The sequence below is a fragment of the Eucalyptus grandis genome, chromosome 2 (assembly GCF_016545825.1).
Source record: "Eucalyptus grandis isolate ANBG69807.140 chromosome 2, ASM1654582v1, whole genome shotgun sequence".
NCBI classification, from domain to species: domain Eukaryota; kingdom Viridiplantae; phylum Streptophyta; class Magnoliopsida; order Myrtales; family Myrtaceae; genus Eucalyptus; species Eucalyptus grandis.
In genome coordinates, this window is record NC_052613.1 from 48,174,493 (window position 1) to 48,190,663 (window position 16,171).

At 38.2% G+C, this 16,171-nt stretch overlaps 2 protein-coding genes across 2 annotated transcripts; both read left to right on the forward strand.

The window, feature by feature from the left end:
- The first annotated feature begins 670 nt into the window (after window positions 1-670).
- On the forward strand, window positions 671-6,223 carry LOC104435560 (rust resistance kinase Lr10). Its single transcript, XM_010048285.3, has 3 exons — window positions 671-1,485; window positions 4,415-4,443; window positions 4,960-6,223. The coding sequence occupies exons 1-3, from the start codon at window positions 671-673 to the stop codon at window positions 6,033-6,035; spliced, it is 1,920 nt and encodes a 639-aa protein (XP_010046587.2). The 3' UTR covers window positions 6,036-6,223.
- Window positions 6,224-9,894: 3,671 nt separating this feature from the next.
- LOC104433265 (chaperone protein dnaJ 15) lies at window positions 9,895-15,103 on the forward strand. The gene is made up of 12 exons (XM_010045946.3): window positions 9,895-10,055; window positions 10,149-10,407; window positions 11,076-11,199; window positions 11,790-11,872; window positions 11,940-12,051; window positions 12,160-12,264; window positions 12,387-12,437; window positions 12,730-12,819; window positions 12,924-13,032; window positions 13,159-13,307; window positions 13,392-13,445; window positions 14,544-15,103. The coding sequence occupies exons 2-12, from the start codon at window positions 10,283-10,285 to the stop codon at window positions 14,796-14,798; spliced, it is 1,257 nt and encodes a 418-aa protein (XP_010044248.1). The 5' UTR covers window positions 9,895-10,055; window positions 10,149-10,282; the 3' UTR covers window positions 14,799-15,103.
- The last annotated feature ends 1,068 nt before the right edge of the window (window positions 15,104-16,171 follow it).

Genomic DNA, 16,171 nt, shown 5'->3' on the forward strand with positions numbered 1-16,171 from the left:
CTCGAGGTACAAATTAGGAGTGGAAACGAAGAAGAGTTCGAGAGATTAGTCAATGATTTTTAGAGTCAAAACCGGAAAGGCGACAATGACGACAAGGACAAAGGCGAAGAAGAAGGAGGAGGGGACGACTTGAGGTGAGTCAGGGATACCCTTAAGAGAGGAAGACAGATGGAAGCTCGTTGCAGAAGAGAGACGGAAACGTGAAAGAAAAGAGGATCTCATCGAGTTTTGTTACAAAGAAGAGAGAGAGAGAGAGCAAGCAGTCAACAAATGTCGACATTGAACTGTGCTCAGTCCATTCCGTAGAAAGCCATCCGGAGGAGAGAAAAAAGTTAGCTTCCGCCGTAATTTTTCATCGAACGTCAAAAGTAGAATTGATTAAATTAAGGAATGCCGTGCTTGATGGTTTGAAGCCACTGAATATTTTCTCACACGGAACATAATGTTTGGAAGTTTGAGTTTGTCGGTATTTGAAATTGCCCGGTAATGCTGGAACTAGTTGGCTTGCCATGGTTAGTTCCACTGTACGTGGGGAGGCTGTGACGTCAAAAAGGCTATTAGCGTTCATAAACAATTGACTAGTCTATAAAAACAGGTTTACAGATTGAAGAATGGAGAAGTGGAGATTGAACACGAGTTTTCTTGTGAAATACGCCATCACTGTCAAGCCATGCGGCCCCCGCTTTTCTCCGCGCTCACCATCTTTCTCGTCCCCATCTTCGGCACCGCCCAATCTCGAGAGTACCCGTCGTACCACGACCCATGCCAGCCTTTCACCTGCGGAGGCATCAACTTCCCCTTCCCCTTCTCCGACGCCGCCACCTTCGGCACTGGCCGCTTCGACTGCGGCCTCCCCCGCTTCCAGGTCTCCTGCGATGCCGCCGGCCGCCCCGTCCTCGACCTCCCCGGCACTCCCTACCAGGTCCGAACTCTCTACCTGGACCGCCAGGACCTCGCCGTCACCGTAGTCAACGCCCAGCTCATCAAAGACCTGGCCGCCGGCTCCTGCGAGTCGCTCACGAACCTGACCGTTCCGAGCTCCGGGGTCAAGATCGACAACCTCAGCCTCCCTCCTCAGTGGCGCTTCAACCTCACCTTCTTCAAGTGTGCCGCCGGCATTGCGCTCCCCCGCGAGCTCACCGACTCGACGCTGGTGAATGCGAGCTGTGGAGACGCAGAGCTTTATCTGTGGATGAACCGATCGAGCGATCAGTCGATCGGTTCCGACAACTCGTACGGGGGAGAGACGCCCGACGGATGTAGGCTCGTGGAGGTGCCTGTGTCCGATGTCCTCGGTTTAAGGAGCAGTGGATTTATGAACAAGAGTAATGGCGAGAGGTGGAGATTCGTTCTCGATCTGATGGGTAAAGGATTTCGTCTGGTCTGGTCCGCCATTCCGGAGTGCGACCGCTGCCAGCTGAGGGGCGGACGGTGCGGATTCGACGCCAGTTTGGGAAAAGTCATCTGCTTCGGTGGCAGCCGCAAGTAAGTCCTTTGACGTTTTTTTTTTTTTTTTTTAAATCAATCTTATTCTAACTTACAACTCACTCTTGAATTTTCACTTTATCACTATGCAATAAAATGTCAGCCCTCGAAGAAGATGGAGAATCCAACTCTCCACTTTCCCCTTCCCATTTGTTCTGAATGCATAGATGAAATTTGGGATAAGTCTTTGAGAAGTTAAAACTTATCACAAAAATATAATTGAGTTCTAAAATTTATCAAATTATTTCAATTGAATCCTAAAATTAACATCGTTAGCTTTTTTTCGTTAAAAATGCCGACGTGACATTTTAAATAATTTTTTATTTTTCATGTGAATTTTTTTAATAATTTTTTATTCGTTTAAAAAAATAGATTTAAAAACTAAAAATTAGATTTATTCATTTTATCTCATTTTCACCAAAAACTAAAAAGAAAAGTTTAAAAAATTATTTTCAAAAATTGTTTAAAAAAATTAGTGGCTCCTATTCCCGTCGCCGCTACCCATCATCGAGAGGGGCTAGGCGAGGCCTCGTCAACCCCAAGCAAGGGTCGACAAGGCCTCACCCAAGGCAGCAACAATCGTCGACCCCTCGTGAGGGCTAGCAAAGACTCGCCCAAGGAGGGTGACATTTGCCGGCCCCCCGCAAGAACCGGCGGGCCCAAATCGGGGCACCCCTACCAAGATCTAACAAGCCTCGGCCCCGAGCGAGGGCCGACGAGGCCTCGCCCAAGGTGGGCAACGATTGCCGGCCCTCACCTAAGGTTGGAGAGGCCTTGCCCTGGCCGGGCAAGGGCCGCCACCACCGCCCAGGGCTAGCAACCGTCGCTCGGCCCCTCCGGCGATGGTGGGAGGCGGCAGAGAGAGGAGCCACCGATTTTTTTTTAATTTTTAAAAATGAATTTTTAACTTTTCTTTTTAGTTTTTGGTGAAAATAAGATAAAATGAATAAATCTAATTTTAAAAAATGAATAAAAATCATTAAAAATCCACATGGAAAATTTAAAAAAAATTATTTAAAATGTCACATCAGCATTTTTAACGGAAAAAGGTTCACGATGTTAACTTTAGGACTCGATTGAAACAATTTGATAAGTTTTAAAACTTGATTGCATTTTTTGCAAGTTTTAAGGCTCAATTGCATTTTCATAACAAGTTTTAAGATTTCGTAACACTTATCCCATGAAATTTTCATCAATAAAAAGGAATAGTTAATGTCGGGAATGTGGAAAGTTTGATTCCCCAACTTCTTAGGAACTGGGATGGAGATGTTTAATTTCAAATATTGTGGGGTTCCACCCTCTTACTTTGTAAATGAGTATGATAAAAGTCTGAGAGTAAGTAACAAAATAAAAAAATAAAACAAATGGAAGTTCCCCAAAACTTGATGATGAAAACACCCCATAATTTGAAAATTAAAAAACAAAAATCGAGATCAAGAATGTTAGAAAAATCATATAAAATCCTCCATATTAATATTTTGAATAAATGGTCCAGCATGCTTTTACTGAGTTAACATTGAAAGTGAAACTTAAGTGGTCATTCAAAAGTTACACTATCCATCATACAAAAAACTTCAAATTAATATACTTATGACAAATTTACCTTCCATTAATTTTTATTAAATTTTTTCGTTAAATTGTTAAGTTGATATACTAGTTTGAGGTTTCACCTTAAGTTTATCATATGTGTACCAATTTTATGGCTTTTCATTAAATTAATCAAATTTAACAAAAACCAACGAATGATAAATTTGTTACAAATGTACAATTTTGGAGTTTTAGATGATCAAAAAATTAATTTATGATAAATTGATCATAAATATACCAATTTAGTGTTTTTCGTAGTATTAACCCTTAATTTTAAACACAAATAATTTCAAACTTACCAAATAAGCTTCATAGCAACAATTAACCAACATCACATGACATTTCAATAAAAGAGCACTTTGTGGAGCACAAAATTAGGGTTAATACCACAAAAAATCCAAACTGATATATTTGTAACAAATTTACCCAAAACTAATTTTTTAATAATCAAAAACCTAAATTGGTATACTTTTGACAAATTTACTCGAAATTAATACACTTATAATAAATTTACCATCTGTTATTTTTCATTAAATTTTTTTGTCAAATTGCTGAGTTGGTTGACAATTGACTAGTTTACCAATTTGGGATTTTACTCTCTCTTCAGTTTTGTGATTTTTTGTGATATTAATCCAATTTAATGGATGATATATTTATTACAAATATACTAGTTTAGGGTTTTTGGCAGTAAAAAATTATTTTTTGGTAATTTTTAAACAAGTGTATTAGTTTGGGGTTTTTGTGGTTATTTGGGATAAATTTATCGTAGAAGTTCTAATTTGGGATTTTTTATTGTTAAAAAATTAATTTATAGTAAATTTATCATAAGTCTACCAATTTAGAATTTTAATATTAACATTCACAAGCAAGCACCACAATTAATGCAATTCCAAAAATAAAAAAACTCTCTCAAACTAGAAACCAACCCTACAAAGATTTCTGTCAAAATCAAAAAAAAAAAAAAAAAAAAAAAAAAGAGTCCACAAAGATTTATTGTTGCTTTGTACTTTCGGTCAACCAAAAGTTTAATCAAGACTTTCCTAATTAAATCTCAAGTCGTATAATGAGAAAATAAAAATAAAAATTCTGCTTACCTTTACGGATTCAAGTTGGAGTCATGTTCTCAAGACAACCTTGGGAATTCTATTTGTCCGCACAGCCTGTGCACTAGAAGCTAAAAGATAGAGGTGAGATAGACTTCGCTATGACTTAAATATATGTACAGCATGCAGCGATGGCCGTTGCCACTGCCTCCTAATGAGGATATTGGAAGTTGAACTTCATCACTTCCCTCGAAAAGAAATCCTACACGGTACTCATTTCCTTCGTCTGACCTTTGCAGGAAGCCAAGCAAGACCAAACTCATTATCGGTATGCACATTTACTTCATCGCTTCTGAAGTTTTAGACTCTAGAGTTAAGTTGGACATGGAAGAGAGCATGAAACTTAATATTTGATATGATCTCTGATAGCCATGGTCTTGCTTGAGGTATTTCGTGCTTGAATGCATAATTTTTCTTATTTCATCTCAGTTTTTGCTGGCAGACTATACAAGGTTGACGATGAGAAATTTTGGAAGCTAGACGAGGACTGCAGCAATTACATATCTGCATATTATGAAGTCTGATTATTTTTAGTTTCATTGGGTGGTTTGGTTTTGCCTGTCCCTATTGAGAAGTTACAGACCATGCTTAGTGATAGGGATTCTCAAGGAGCAATGGCACTGAATTCTGTTTTAGTTGTTCTCTTGCAAGAACCCAAAATTGTTTATTGGCTTCTCATCAACGCGACTTGCTTGAATTCCTTCTGCAAATTAATCGTCTTTATTACTTTGCAAAAAGATTGTTGGTTGTCCATTAAGCTAATCAGTTGGCGCATGATTTGCAGGTTGTGCATTGGGAAGCTCTTCTCTTGTGCTCATTATGACCTTACTGTACATTTTTAAGACGAGAAGCTTGTCAATTCAGAAGACATCCCGTTTTGGCAAAGATGAAACTGCAGAAGAAAGGGCAAATGCAGAGCAATTCCTAAGAACTTATCAGTCAACCTTATTGACCAAGTATTCATACAAGGACGTAAAGAAAATGACTCATGCCTTGAAGGAGCGACTAGGTAAAGGTGGATATGGTACTGTCTACAAAGGAAAGCTGCCGGACGGGCGACCAATCGCCGTCAAAATACTCGACAAGTCCAGCAACAACAGCCAAATGGTCATTAACGAAGTTGCAACCATAGGCACGATTCACCATGTTAATATTATCCGATTGCTCGGCTTCTGTTTGGAAGGTTCAAAACAAGCTCTAATTTATGAGCACATGCCTAACGGGTCTCTAGGAGATTTGCTGCATAAAGAAGGGTCAAAACTTTCTTTGGCGACGGAAAGGCTGCTCGAAATTGCTATTGGGGTTGCCCTTGGAATTGAGTACTTGCACAAGGGCTGTGCCTCACGGATATTGCATCTCGACATAAAGCCCCATAATGTTTTGCTTGACGAGAACTTCAACCCGAAAATCTCTGATTTTGGGTTGGCAAAAATACACTCCAGGAGTAGAAGCTTCATAACCATGACAGGTGCTAGGGGGACAATCGGGTTCATTGCTCCTGAAATATTCATGAGAAATAATCCTTCTCATAAATCCGATGTCTACAGCTTCGGAATGCTGTTGCTTGAGATGGTTGGCGGGAGGAAGCATGAAGAAGTAAGGGGAAGTGCATCGAGTGAATTGTATTTTCCAGGCCGAATTTATGACGAAATCAATGAAGAAAGAGCACAAGAATTCGGTGATCTTGTGGAAGAAGAAGTTGCTGTGTCAAGAAAGATGGTTATGGTAGGCGTGTGGTGCATTCAAATAAATCCGAAGGATCGGCCCTCAATGACACAAGTGCTGGAAATGTTGATGGGCAACTTGAAAAGCATTCCAATGCCTCCCAAGCCGCAGTTCTTTTCTCCTCCTCGCGCGTAGGTCGTGCCTGGAAGTTCTTCCCTCACACCTGACAGTCGAAATGTAGCTGATCGATAGAGGGATTCATCTCTGTGCCAAAGCACATTCGAGAATAGCGTATGATAGCATATGAGGATGACAATGGGGTGGGAAACAAGTTGACATTGGCCCCTTCTTGTTCCAATGTGAATGTGGGCATCAGCATAGGATAGAGAAGAAAGAATTGAAGAAGAAGAAAAAAAAGGCTTGTATGAGCCACACCAGAAACCTCATGGAAAGATCTTTATCTGTGTTGGGTTCTGGGCAATACCGAGGGACCCTAAACTAAATACGTACAAACATCCGATTTGATCGAGGAACTTTTCTAAGATGGTACTCAGTGATTCGCCCGTATTGCGCATGATCCGGAGACATTAGACAAATGAGAAATGACTACTCTCCCTAATAAAGTATGAGTTCATTTAGGACATGAATTCACCTCCAGATCTACTACTTGAGGCACGATTGAATAAGAGTACGAGAGAGTTTAAGCTACCCCGAGTTACAAGGAGCTCGGCTCAATTTGTTTCAAATTTGAATAGCTCAAGTACTTACTCGTGCAAAACTCAAACTATCAGTTCCCAGGCATGATCGAAAAATCGTTTATTATAAATTATAAACATATATACACGTTTATGTATATTACAAGATTGACAGTGCAATATTTTCATTTTAGTTCACTTTCCAGATTCGAGTCTGGTATGGCCTTTTAACTCTTGTTTAGACTTAAAATATTACTGTAAAAGCTTGAAGCGCCACGATCTGAATCAAGTCAAGCTTGGCTTATTTGAAACATTATTTCAGTTGGGCGCAAGGTTGAGAATTTATGATCGACAAGCTCCCATTATGTTTTGAGTCTACTATATTCAAGACTCAATGATCATAATCAACTCAAGCCAGAAAGAAAAATTGTCCAAAAAGTTTTAAATTTATTACATTTTTACTAATTCGATTCTAAACCTTTTAACTTTGTCAATTGAGTTCTAAATATCTTCATTTTTGCTAATTAAGTCCATCTAATCAATTTTAGCTAGAATTTGCTAACATGGACAAATTTACTATTTTTAATATTTTTTAAAATTTTTTAAAATATTTTGTATGTTTTTAATTTTTTTTTCTTTTTTTCTTTTTTAATTTCTTTCCATTTTTTTCCTCTAGCCAGTCACCTAGCCTCCGACAACGGGCCATAGGTCACGACCAACAAGGGTCGGCCTCGTAGGCCTCAAGTGAGGTCGCCCTCGCTAGATTCCCGAGAGGGCGACCTCGCTTAAGGCCGGCGAGGCCAACCCTCACCAATTGTGGCCTCTAGCCGGTCGTTAGAGGCTAGGGGCACGTTTGGTAACGATTCTATTCAGGAAGTAGATTCTAATCATAAATGATTTTTTTTCTGTTCGCGGGAACAGATTCTAAACATTTTAAGCCGTTTAGTAACGTCCAAAATTTCGATCTTTTGGAATAAAATTACGTTTAGTACAATGCTCATTAATTATGTTCCAAATTAATTTTTTTAAATTTTTAAATAATTTTTATACTTTTTTTCCTTTTCTTTTTTTTTTTCTTTTTTTTTTTTTTTTTCTCATATTCTTCTTCTTCTTCTTCTTCAGGCCAGTCATTGAACTGACGACCAGCCAGATGAGGGTTGGTGACCTCACCGGAGCGAGGCTGGCCCTCATTGGCCGAGCCTCACCAATGGCTAGGCCAGCCTCGTCGGGGTTGGGCGAGGCCTGCTTGGCCACCGGCGGGGCTAGGCAAGCCTCACCGGGGCTAGGTGAGGCCCGCTTGGCCACCGGTGGGGTGGGCGTCACGAGGCTTGCCTAGCCTCGCCAATGGTCGGGCTTGCCTCCAGCAAGCTCACCAAACCTTGCCCTAGCCTAGCAAGCCTCCGACGAGCTCGCCGGACCGGTTGCCGGCGACCGGCAGCGGCGAACGAAAGCGATCGGCGGCGAACGGTGGCAGATCGCAACCATTCGATTGAAGAAGAAGAAGAAGAAAAGATAAGAAAATAGTTGGTTTTGATTCTTTTTTCTGATTCTGGAACAAGAATCATATTTTTTTTATTCATAATTCTACTCCCAATCGTTCCTGGGAACAAATTTGTTTTCGGAACAAAAGTTTTACCAAACGCGATTTTGAGCTCAAATTAATTCTAGGAACAAAAAATCGAATTTGGCCCCGTTTCAATGGTTACCAAACATGGCTTAGGCAACCAGTCAAAGAAGAAAAGGAAAAAGAAAAAAAAAAGAAATTAAAAATATAAAAAATAATTTTAAAAATAAATATATAAATATATATTAAAAATAATAAATTTTGTGTATGTTTATGTCAGTTGTATCACGTAAAATGGTCGACATCCACGTCATTGAATTCCAGCCAAAATTAGTTGGTCAGACAGACTCAATTGACAAAATTGAAAAAGTTAAGAGTGAATTGATAAAAGTGTAATAGACCTAAAACTTTTTAGATAATTTTTCCCAAGTCGGAGTATAAACTCTGTGACCTCAAAAGATCACGGCCCTAGATCAGAATTTCTACTTTACCTCTAAGTCAATCCAAGTAGTTGAAGTGTCTCTCAAGGAAGCTTCCCCGGTATGGTTACGAGGGATCTCGTCCATCAACTAGAATTAGTCATCCGAAAGTCAAGAATCTATACACATAAAAATAACTGTGCAAGCTTCTCTCCCATCTTATTCTCGAAGTTCTAATCTAATGCACTTTATGGGTTAGGGATCTCTAAAATAGAAATTCAATCATGAGAATCTTGAATGATCATATTTAAATGAAAAATGTGTATCACTAGATCAAGTTATATACTTATGAAAAAAAAATAGGGAAATTACACCAATGGCTAATCAACTTTTCAACTTACTTTTAGATTAGCCTTCCCTTCAATTTTAACGTATAAATCAATCAACTATGGCTTTACTTTCAATCAAACCATTATCTATCATGTGACCAAAATATCCCGAGAAATTTAGACATAACTTGTACCGTACCACTTATTTTACTGCTATATTAAGTTACAAAATGCCATTATAGATTTCTTTGACCTTACCGAACTCTCATTGTTCAACTCATTTTAGCTCTCACCCAATTTTAAAGACTTCCACCGTAGCTCGCTTACCTTTTCTTTTCTTTTTTTTCGAATTTCGAAAAGATCCCGCGCTTATAGCATAGTTAGCATCATTGCTAGTTTAATTATAATGGAAAAAAAATAGAAATTACATTGCCAATACTTTTCTAATATAAAGGCAGAATTACAATGCTTTAAAAAGTCTTTTTTTTTTTTTTGGTTAATACTACAAAAAATCCAAACCTGATACATCTATAATAAATTTATCTCAAACTAATTTTCTTATCACGAAAAAATCTCAAACTAATATATTTTTTATAAATTTACCCTAATTGATTACAAAAACCTCATACTAATATACTTGTTATAAATTTACCCAACCACTAAAAATCTCAAATCAGTACATTTACGACAAATATATCATCCATTAAATGGGATTAATTTCACAGAAAAAAATACAAAACTAGTACAACTGCTCCTAAATTGATACATCAATCACCCATCACGTGTCATTTAATTCAAGAATTTGATAGTAAAATTTAATAAAAACTAATAAATAGTAAATTTTCCATAAATATATTAATTTGTGGTGAATTTGTCAAAAATATAAGTAGTAAAAAAATCAATTTATTATAAATGTATTGGTTTGAAATTTTTTGTAATATTAATTTTTTTTATTTTGCCAAAAAAAGGGGAGGCCTCAATGTATCCTTAGCCAAAAGAAAGAAAAGACTGACAATCTCGTACCTGTGTGGCTGCCGCATTTCTCATTCGTAATTTCGTAGAGGAATTCAAAACCGAAACAAGCACACTCTTCTTTCTTTATCTCTTTCTTTTTCACTCCGCAATCGCCAATTGATAAACCATTTGATTTCCCAACACCCCCACCCCCAACCCGGGAGAAAAATCTTCACCCGTTTTCCCGGATTTCGGTTTGATTCCTTTCGCGGTCAATCTCGTGTTTTTTGGATTTTTTTGCCCCAGAAAAAGCACTAAAATTTCTCATTTTGTTTTGTGTTGGGAAGTCTGTTGACCCTGAGAATAGCTAGACTTGAGAGATTAGGGATCGTTGAATTATTCCAAGAAGCTGCAGATTCATTCAGAGGCCCCCGGACATAGTCCTTCTCTAGAGAGAGAGAGGAGAGAGGAGAGAGGAGAGATGGGGTCGAAGGTGGAAGGTTCATCTGCGCCGGCAATCAGGCGAGACCCATACGAGGTGTTGTGCGTGTCGAGAGATTCCACCGACCAGGAGATCAAATCTGCTTATAGAAAGCTTGCCCTCAAGTATGTTTGCTTTCTTGCTTTTCTTTCTGTTTTCTCTCTTCTTCTTTTTCTCTTGTCCATTAATTTTCCTGCCGAATTCATGGGCTTTTGTCGTCGAACGTTTGTGGGTTGTCCGCAAGAACTCGATTTTCTTCTTGCGATCTGCTGTGTTGCTTGGTTAATGTGCGTATCTGGTTCTTGAAATCTCTTCTGCCCATTTGAGTCCAGCTGGTATTTTTATTGTTTTGTCGAGCAAGATTAGGCGTGTGAATGCCGAATGGGGGTTTCGAGATTGCATCTGGTATGAGATCTTTGGAAATGGGATGCCGTTCTTATTGTTTTTGGGAGTTTATGAGGAAGGTCCGTGCGCTTGTACTGTCTTTCTAGGAAGCTCCAGCAACGAGTGCTTTTCTGTTGATCTTGCTTTGAAGTATTTGACCTGCCACGGATATTATTCCAGTGAGCGATGTACAGGCGAGTAGATTCAATACTTTAGCATTTATGTGCACTTTGTTGTTCAACGGTGATGAAAAGTCATCCTGATATGCGGTTGTTTGAAGTAATTCACTGAGGAGTAGCATTTCGACAAATAAATGTTCACATTCTTAGTTGTCATGCCGATTGTGTTATAAAGGTAGCTGTGACTGATCTCAATGCAGTGTCAGTAATAACAATTTTTTTATGAGCAGGTATCATCCTGACAAGAACACCAATAATCCTGAAGCTGCTGAGCATTTTAAAGAGGTTGCATATTCTTATAGTATCTTGTCTGATCCAGAGAAAAGAAGGCAATATGACAGCGCAGGATTTGAGGTGTGTTCTTCTTTAAAGTAATATCTTGTGGATGAAATGTATGATTTTTGGGGAGAGAGACCTTTTACTTGTATGTTTGAGAGTGAAATGGGAAAAATATTGTTAATTTCCATTTGTGTGGTCAAAGATTGATTCAAACTTGTTATTTGCTGTTGTCTGATCCCTTCAATGCCGTAAATCTAGTTCTAAAGGCACTTTGGAAATTTCAGGTCTTATTTTCTTTATTAAGTGGGGTACTGGATACAATCTAGCTCAGACAATTGACCACCTGAATATGAAACTGGAACTGTCAAGGAGAACTTAGTCTGTTCAATTGTTGGATGAAACCGTGCTATATATTCATTATGGGTTGGCTATCTGTCAGTTGGAGTTTAAGAGTTTTCATCTTTCCAATGCATGTGTCAATCTTAAGAAATATAAAATATCTTCTCTTTTTCTATACTTTTCTCCTTTTCATCGATATTATGTTTTAAGTTTAATCAATGTACTTGCTTGTGTCAGGTCCTTCATCCCTATTGTACTGATTTTGTTGTTTTAATGCTACAATGCATCAGCATGACTTTGTTGCTTTTTCCAAATAATTGCATCAGGCACTTGATACTGATGGTTTGGATGTGGAAATCGACTTGTCTAACCTGGGAACTGTCAATACAGTGTTTGCAGCATTATTCAGGTAAAGTTTCACTTGAACATTACTTCTTCAGTTATGTAGTATCTCCTGTCTCACTACTACTTTATAGCAAGCTTGGCGTGCCCATCAAAACATCAATCTCCGCCACTGTTCTTGAAGAAGCTTTGAATGGTACAGTTACAATTCGACCCCTGCCAATTGGGACATCAGTTAGTGGAAAGGTGCTTGTCCCGTCCCCATGAGGAAACTTTCTCATATGTCAATTGCATAGTTGTCAACTCAAAAAAGAAATGTAGTCAACTCAAAAAAGAAATGTACCTCTCCTTCAGGTTGAAAAGCAGTGTGCCCACTTTTTCGGTGTAACAATCAATGAGCAACAGGCTGAGGCAGGATTGGTGGTCAGAGTTACATCCACAGCTCAGAGCAAATTCAAGGTACATAAAATGTTCCCAAGGATGTTCTATTTTTCCATTAAGCATTGTAAATGTCTTCCTTTCTTGTATAGTTGGGGGAAAAATTAATGCCACATTTGCTGTCTTCTTCTGTATATATCCAGCTACTTTACTTTGAACAAGATGCCAATGGTGGTTATGGGTTGGCCTTACAGGTAACTTAATCCCTGATGTGCCTCTTGTCAAATCTGCTGCTGTCATTACTTAAAGAACTGCCACTAGCATTTTGGCACAGTAGTTGTTGCAGTCTTCAGCATTATTAAAATGGAATTATGTTCTTGAAATTAGAGTACATGAAAATCATTCGAGATAGATTGCATTACCAAGGGTTTACATCCATGTAGAATCACTATAGTAAGGATTATCACTCCTTCATACCTTGTCAGCACTACATGATTCATAGGGTTACTGCTAGTTCTAGTAACCTGCTGATTTCTTCAAATATAGGAAGACTGTGAGAAAACAGGTAAGGTGACATCTGCAGGAATGTATTTCTTACATATCCAAGTGTACCGAATGGATTCGACTGTGAATGCGGTATGTTAGCTTTGTTACCTTTTCCTGTCCTCTTCTTTTTGTTTTCAACATACACTTATTTTTCTTTCATTGCCAAACAAACCATTATCATTATCATTGTGCAGTTGGCAATTGCAAAGGACCCTGAAGCTGCTTTCTTTAAAAGGTTGGAAGGGCTTCAACCTTGTGAAATTTCACAACTCAAAGCTGGAACCCATATATTTGCTGTTTATGGTCAGATTAATTTTAGTTTTTCCTTTGTTTCATTTCCCTTTGTCTCTCTCTTTCTCTAAGGGGGAAAAACATTATAAAGCAATTCTTTTGTGGACCTATCTTACTGACCTACCCTGAATTTTCCAGGAGACAACTTCTTTAAAACAGCTTCCTATATGATTGAGGCTCTTTGTGCTAAGACATACGAGGATACCACACAGAAGCTCAAGGAAGTTGAGTCTCAAATTTTGCGGAAAAGAAGTGAGTTACGACAATTCGAGACTGAATACAGAGCGGTATCACTCGTTGCCATTCTATCCACTCTTGTCTTAATAGCTCGCTATAAGATCTTGTCTTTTATTCAGACCATGCTTTTGTAGGCATTGGCACGCTACCAGGAAGTGACCAACAGATACAGTCAAGAGAAGCAATCTGTAAGTTCCTTTGGCCCCTTATACAGTCATACTCCTTGATTCCGTGTGGAGATTCCTGTGTGGAGAGTACTTTGATTAAATATTTTCATATCTATGATTGGGCGCATGGGGCTCGATTGGCATCATTGTGCAAGTGAGCTCATGCAGCACTTTGAAACTGGTATCTCACATTTATTTATACCATGAGGATTGTAGAAGCACATTCAGGTCATGTGCCTGGGCTTGTCTGCACATACTCATCAACTCTCTGACTCAAGTTTTTGTTTATTCACTCGTCAAGGGATCTATCTTCAGTCACTATGATTCATTCTTTCTGTTGCATTATTTTAAAACTAGTGGAAAACCCACACTTCACGATGGTATCATTTTATCATAAAGCTTTTATGAATCATTTTTAAGAGCAACGGATCAACTCGCTTTATCCTTTATTAATTTTCACTTGAAGATTGATGCTAAGAAGAGTTGTTTCTTCGTAAGAAAATTATATTAATTCAAGTAAGATGATTGCTTTTTAACTAATGAAGAAGATAAATCTTTTTCTTTATCTAATGCTATAGGATGCTAGTCATTTTTAAAGAAGATAAATGTCTAATCCAAATGGACAATATTAAAAATGAAGTAAATGACACGTATTAAGGTTTTAATTTAAAAAGTTACTTAACAAAACAATTTTGCTTCATGCCTAAATCTATTCATAATGAATAGAATACAAAATTTTATGAAAACATAAATCATGAAATTTCTCTAATTAGTGAAGAGCGGTTCAAGTTACAAAAGGGCATTATGCCAGTGTATGTAATTTGGAGAGGAAAGAAATGTTTTTCTATTACGTAAAGGTAGAGGAAAGGAAAAGGAAAAAAGGAGCAAAGAAACAAGAAAATCCACCTTTTACCCTACCAAACTTGATTCATGAGTTGGACAAGCATCGACAAAACGAAACTTCAAAAGCCTCCTTTATAGTAAAGATCAGTGGGCTAAGTGCACCTGTGATTCTGCTTCTCCGATCCTTTCTTTTCCTTTGAGTTTTGAGTTTGAACATTAAAAGGATTTAGGACTGGTTCATTCGGCTGGTCTGGGCAATGTGCTTGATCGTTGCAGGTAGACGAGCTGCTAAAGCAGCGAGATTGTGTCCATTCTTCATTCACCGTATCAAGAGGGTTATCTAGTAGTACCGGGAGCGCTGGTCACATGAATAACGGAAGCACTGCTGAGAAAGTTTCGAGCGAAGACTCGAAGGCAGGAAGTCCAGGGGAAGATGGAACCACCGATGGGAAAGATAAGCCCACGAGAAAGAGATGGTATAATCTCAACATGAGAGGATCTGAGAAAAAGCTAAGTGAAAAAGATACTTAGACAGCATACTATGATCTGAAAGGGTTCGGTATTCAGATTGCACCCTTTTGAGCCCCGGTATGTGTAATTCTCACATCCTTTTGAGGGGCTTGCTATTTCTTGTTCACTATAGCTTGAATGCTGGTTTCACAACGTGTATTGTATTAGTTAAGCCAAATTTTGGAAGGTGAAGATGGAGGGAGTGATGAATTTTTGCATCCTTATATTGTATCAGATCTATTCATTGGACGAGCTACCTTTGTTCCCAATTTCGTGCCATGTATTAGAAGGCGATGTGAGATTTTTTTGTCTCGCTTTCTTGTTTACTTCTGCTAATTTTGATGAATATGGCGTTGTTTCTTCTGATTGATCTAATCATTTTATTTTGGTTGAGAGATTAATGAGGGGACTGGTTATCATAGCTAGATGGATGCCAGTTCTTTTCTACATGGGAACGTCCCACTTCACGTGAATGCTGTATGACAGAAGCACTTCAAAACTCGGGCGAGGTCGCCGGTCGGCTCTCGTCAGCCACAAGCGAGGTCTGAGCTGTAATGTGGGACCCAAAGAAAAGAGTGAAATCTTGAAAAGTCAACAAAATAAAGAAAAAGGCACACGCTCAGCACAAAAAGGAAACTAAAAAGAAGAGAACACGCACAAGCCAAGTAGATTTGCAACGCTTGCTAAGTGCTCATATCCTTTGTAAATCCAATTGGGGAAGTTTTCCAAATTATGGCTTAAGTTTGAAGTCTGTGAAATTCAAGCTGCAAAATCCGATTTTTGAATTAATGGTGGATTATGGCGCTATGGAGCCGCAGAGTTTGATGAAAGTTTGATTTAGAGTAATGGTTTGATCAAAGTGAAAATTTTAGGATTTTTCATACAAGTTCTGCGTTACAAATAGTTTGAATAATCGCTTTGGGAATGCAATTTGTTGAGAAATAGGAGTTTATTTTGTTAGCTTTTAAGCGTAACTCAGTCGGTTCGTAGTTGTATTATTTTACTTGATTTTGACGTTGATTCTTTTTTAATTAATAAGATTACGTGATCGTCAGCACTTATAGTGATTGTGGGCAATCCAAGGTTAGTGGAATTATTTTTTCTTTGAATTTATAAACTCATGTCTCAAAAGCAATAAATATTTGAGTGTTGTATGAGTTATCAAAGTATGCTTATTGCATAAAAGTCTAGATTGGGCACTTACTGCATTTTGGTTATTTGTGAACAATTTGAGAAAAATATTCTATAATATACATTTCAAAATATTACAAATATATGAAAGGATTACAAAATGGTGTGAGAAATGTCTTGTGATATATATATATGTGTGTATACATTTTGTTTGATGGACAGAGTTGAGAAAGATTATATATATCTAGTTTGCAAAACCTTTT

Bases quoted from the DNA above. Each gene is read 5' to 3' on its own strand.
- LOC104435560 (XM_010048285.3), top strand. From the start codon at position 671: ATGCGGCCCCCGCTTTTCTCCGCGCTCACCATCTTTCTCGTCCCCATC. The intron at 1,486-4,414 runs GTAAGTCCTTTG...TGACCTTTGCAG, and splicing joins TGCTTCGGTGGCAGCCGCAA to GAAGCCAAGCAAGACCAAAC. The intron at 4,444-4,959 runs GTATGCACATTT...CATGATTTGCAG, and splicing joins CAAGACCAAACTCATTATCG to GTTGTGCATTGGGAAGCTCT.
- LOC104433265 (XM_010045946.3), top strand. From the start codon at position 10,283: ATGGGGTCGAAGGTGGAAGGTTCATCTGCGCCGGCAATCAGGCGAGAC. The intron at 10,408-11,075 runs GTATGTTTGCTT...TTTTATGAGCAG, and splicing joins TATAGAAAGCTTGCCCTCAA to GTATCATCCTGACAAGAACA. The intron at 11,873-11,939 runs GTAAAGTTTCAC...ACTACTTTATAG, and splicing joins GTGTTTGCAGCATTATTCAG to CAAGCTTGGCGTGCCCATCA.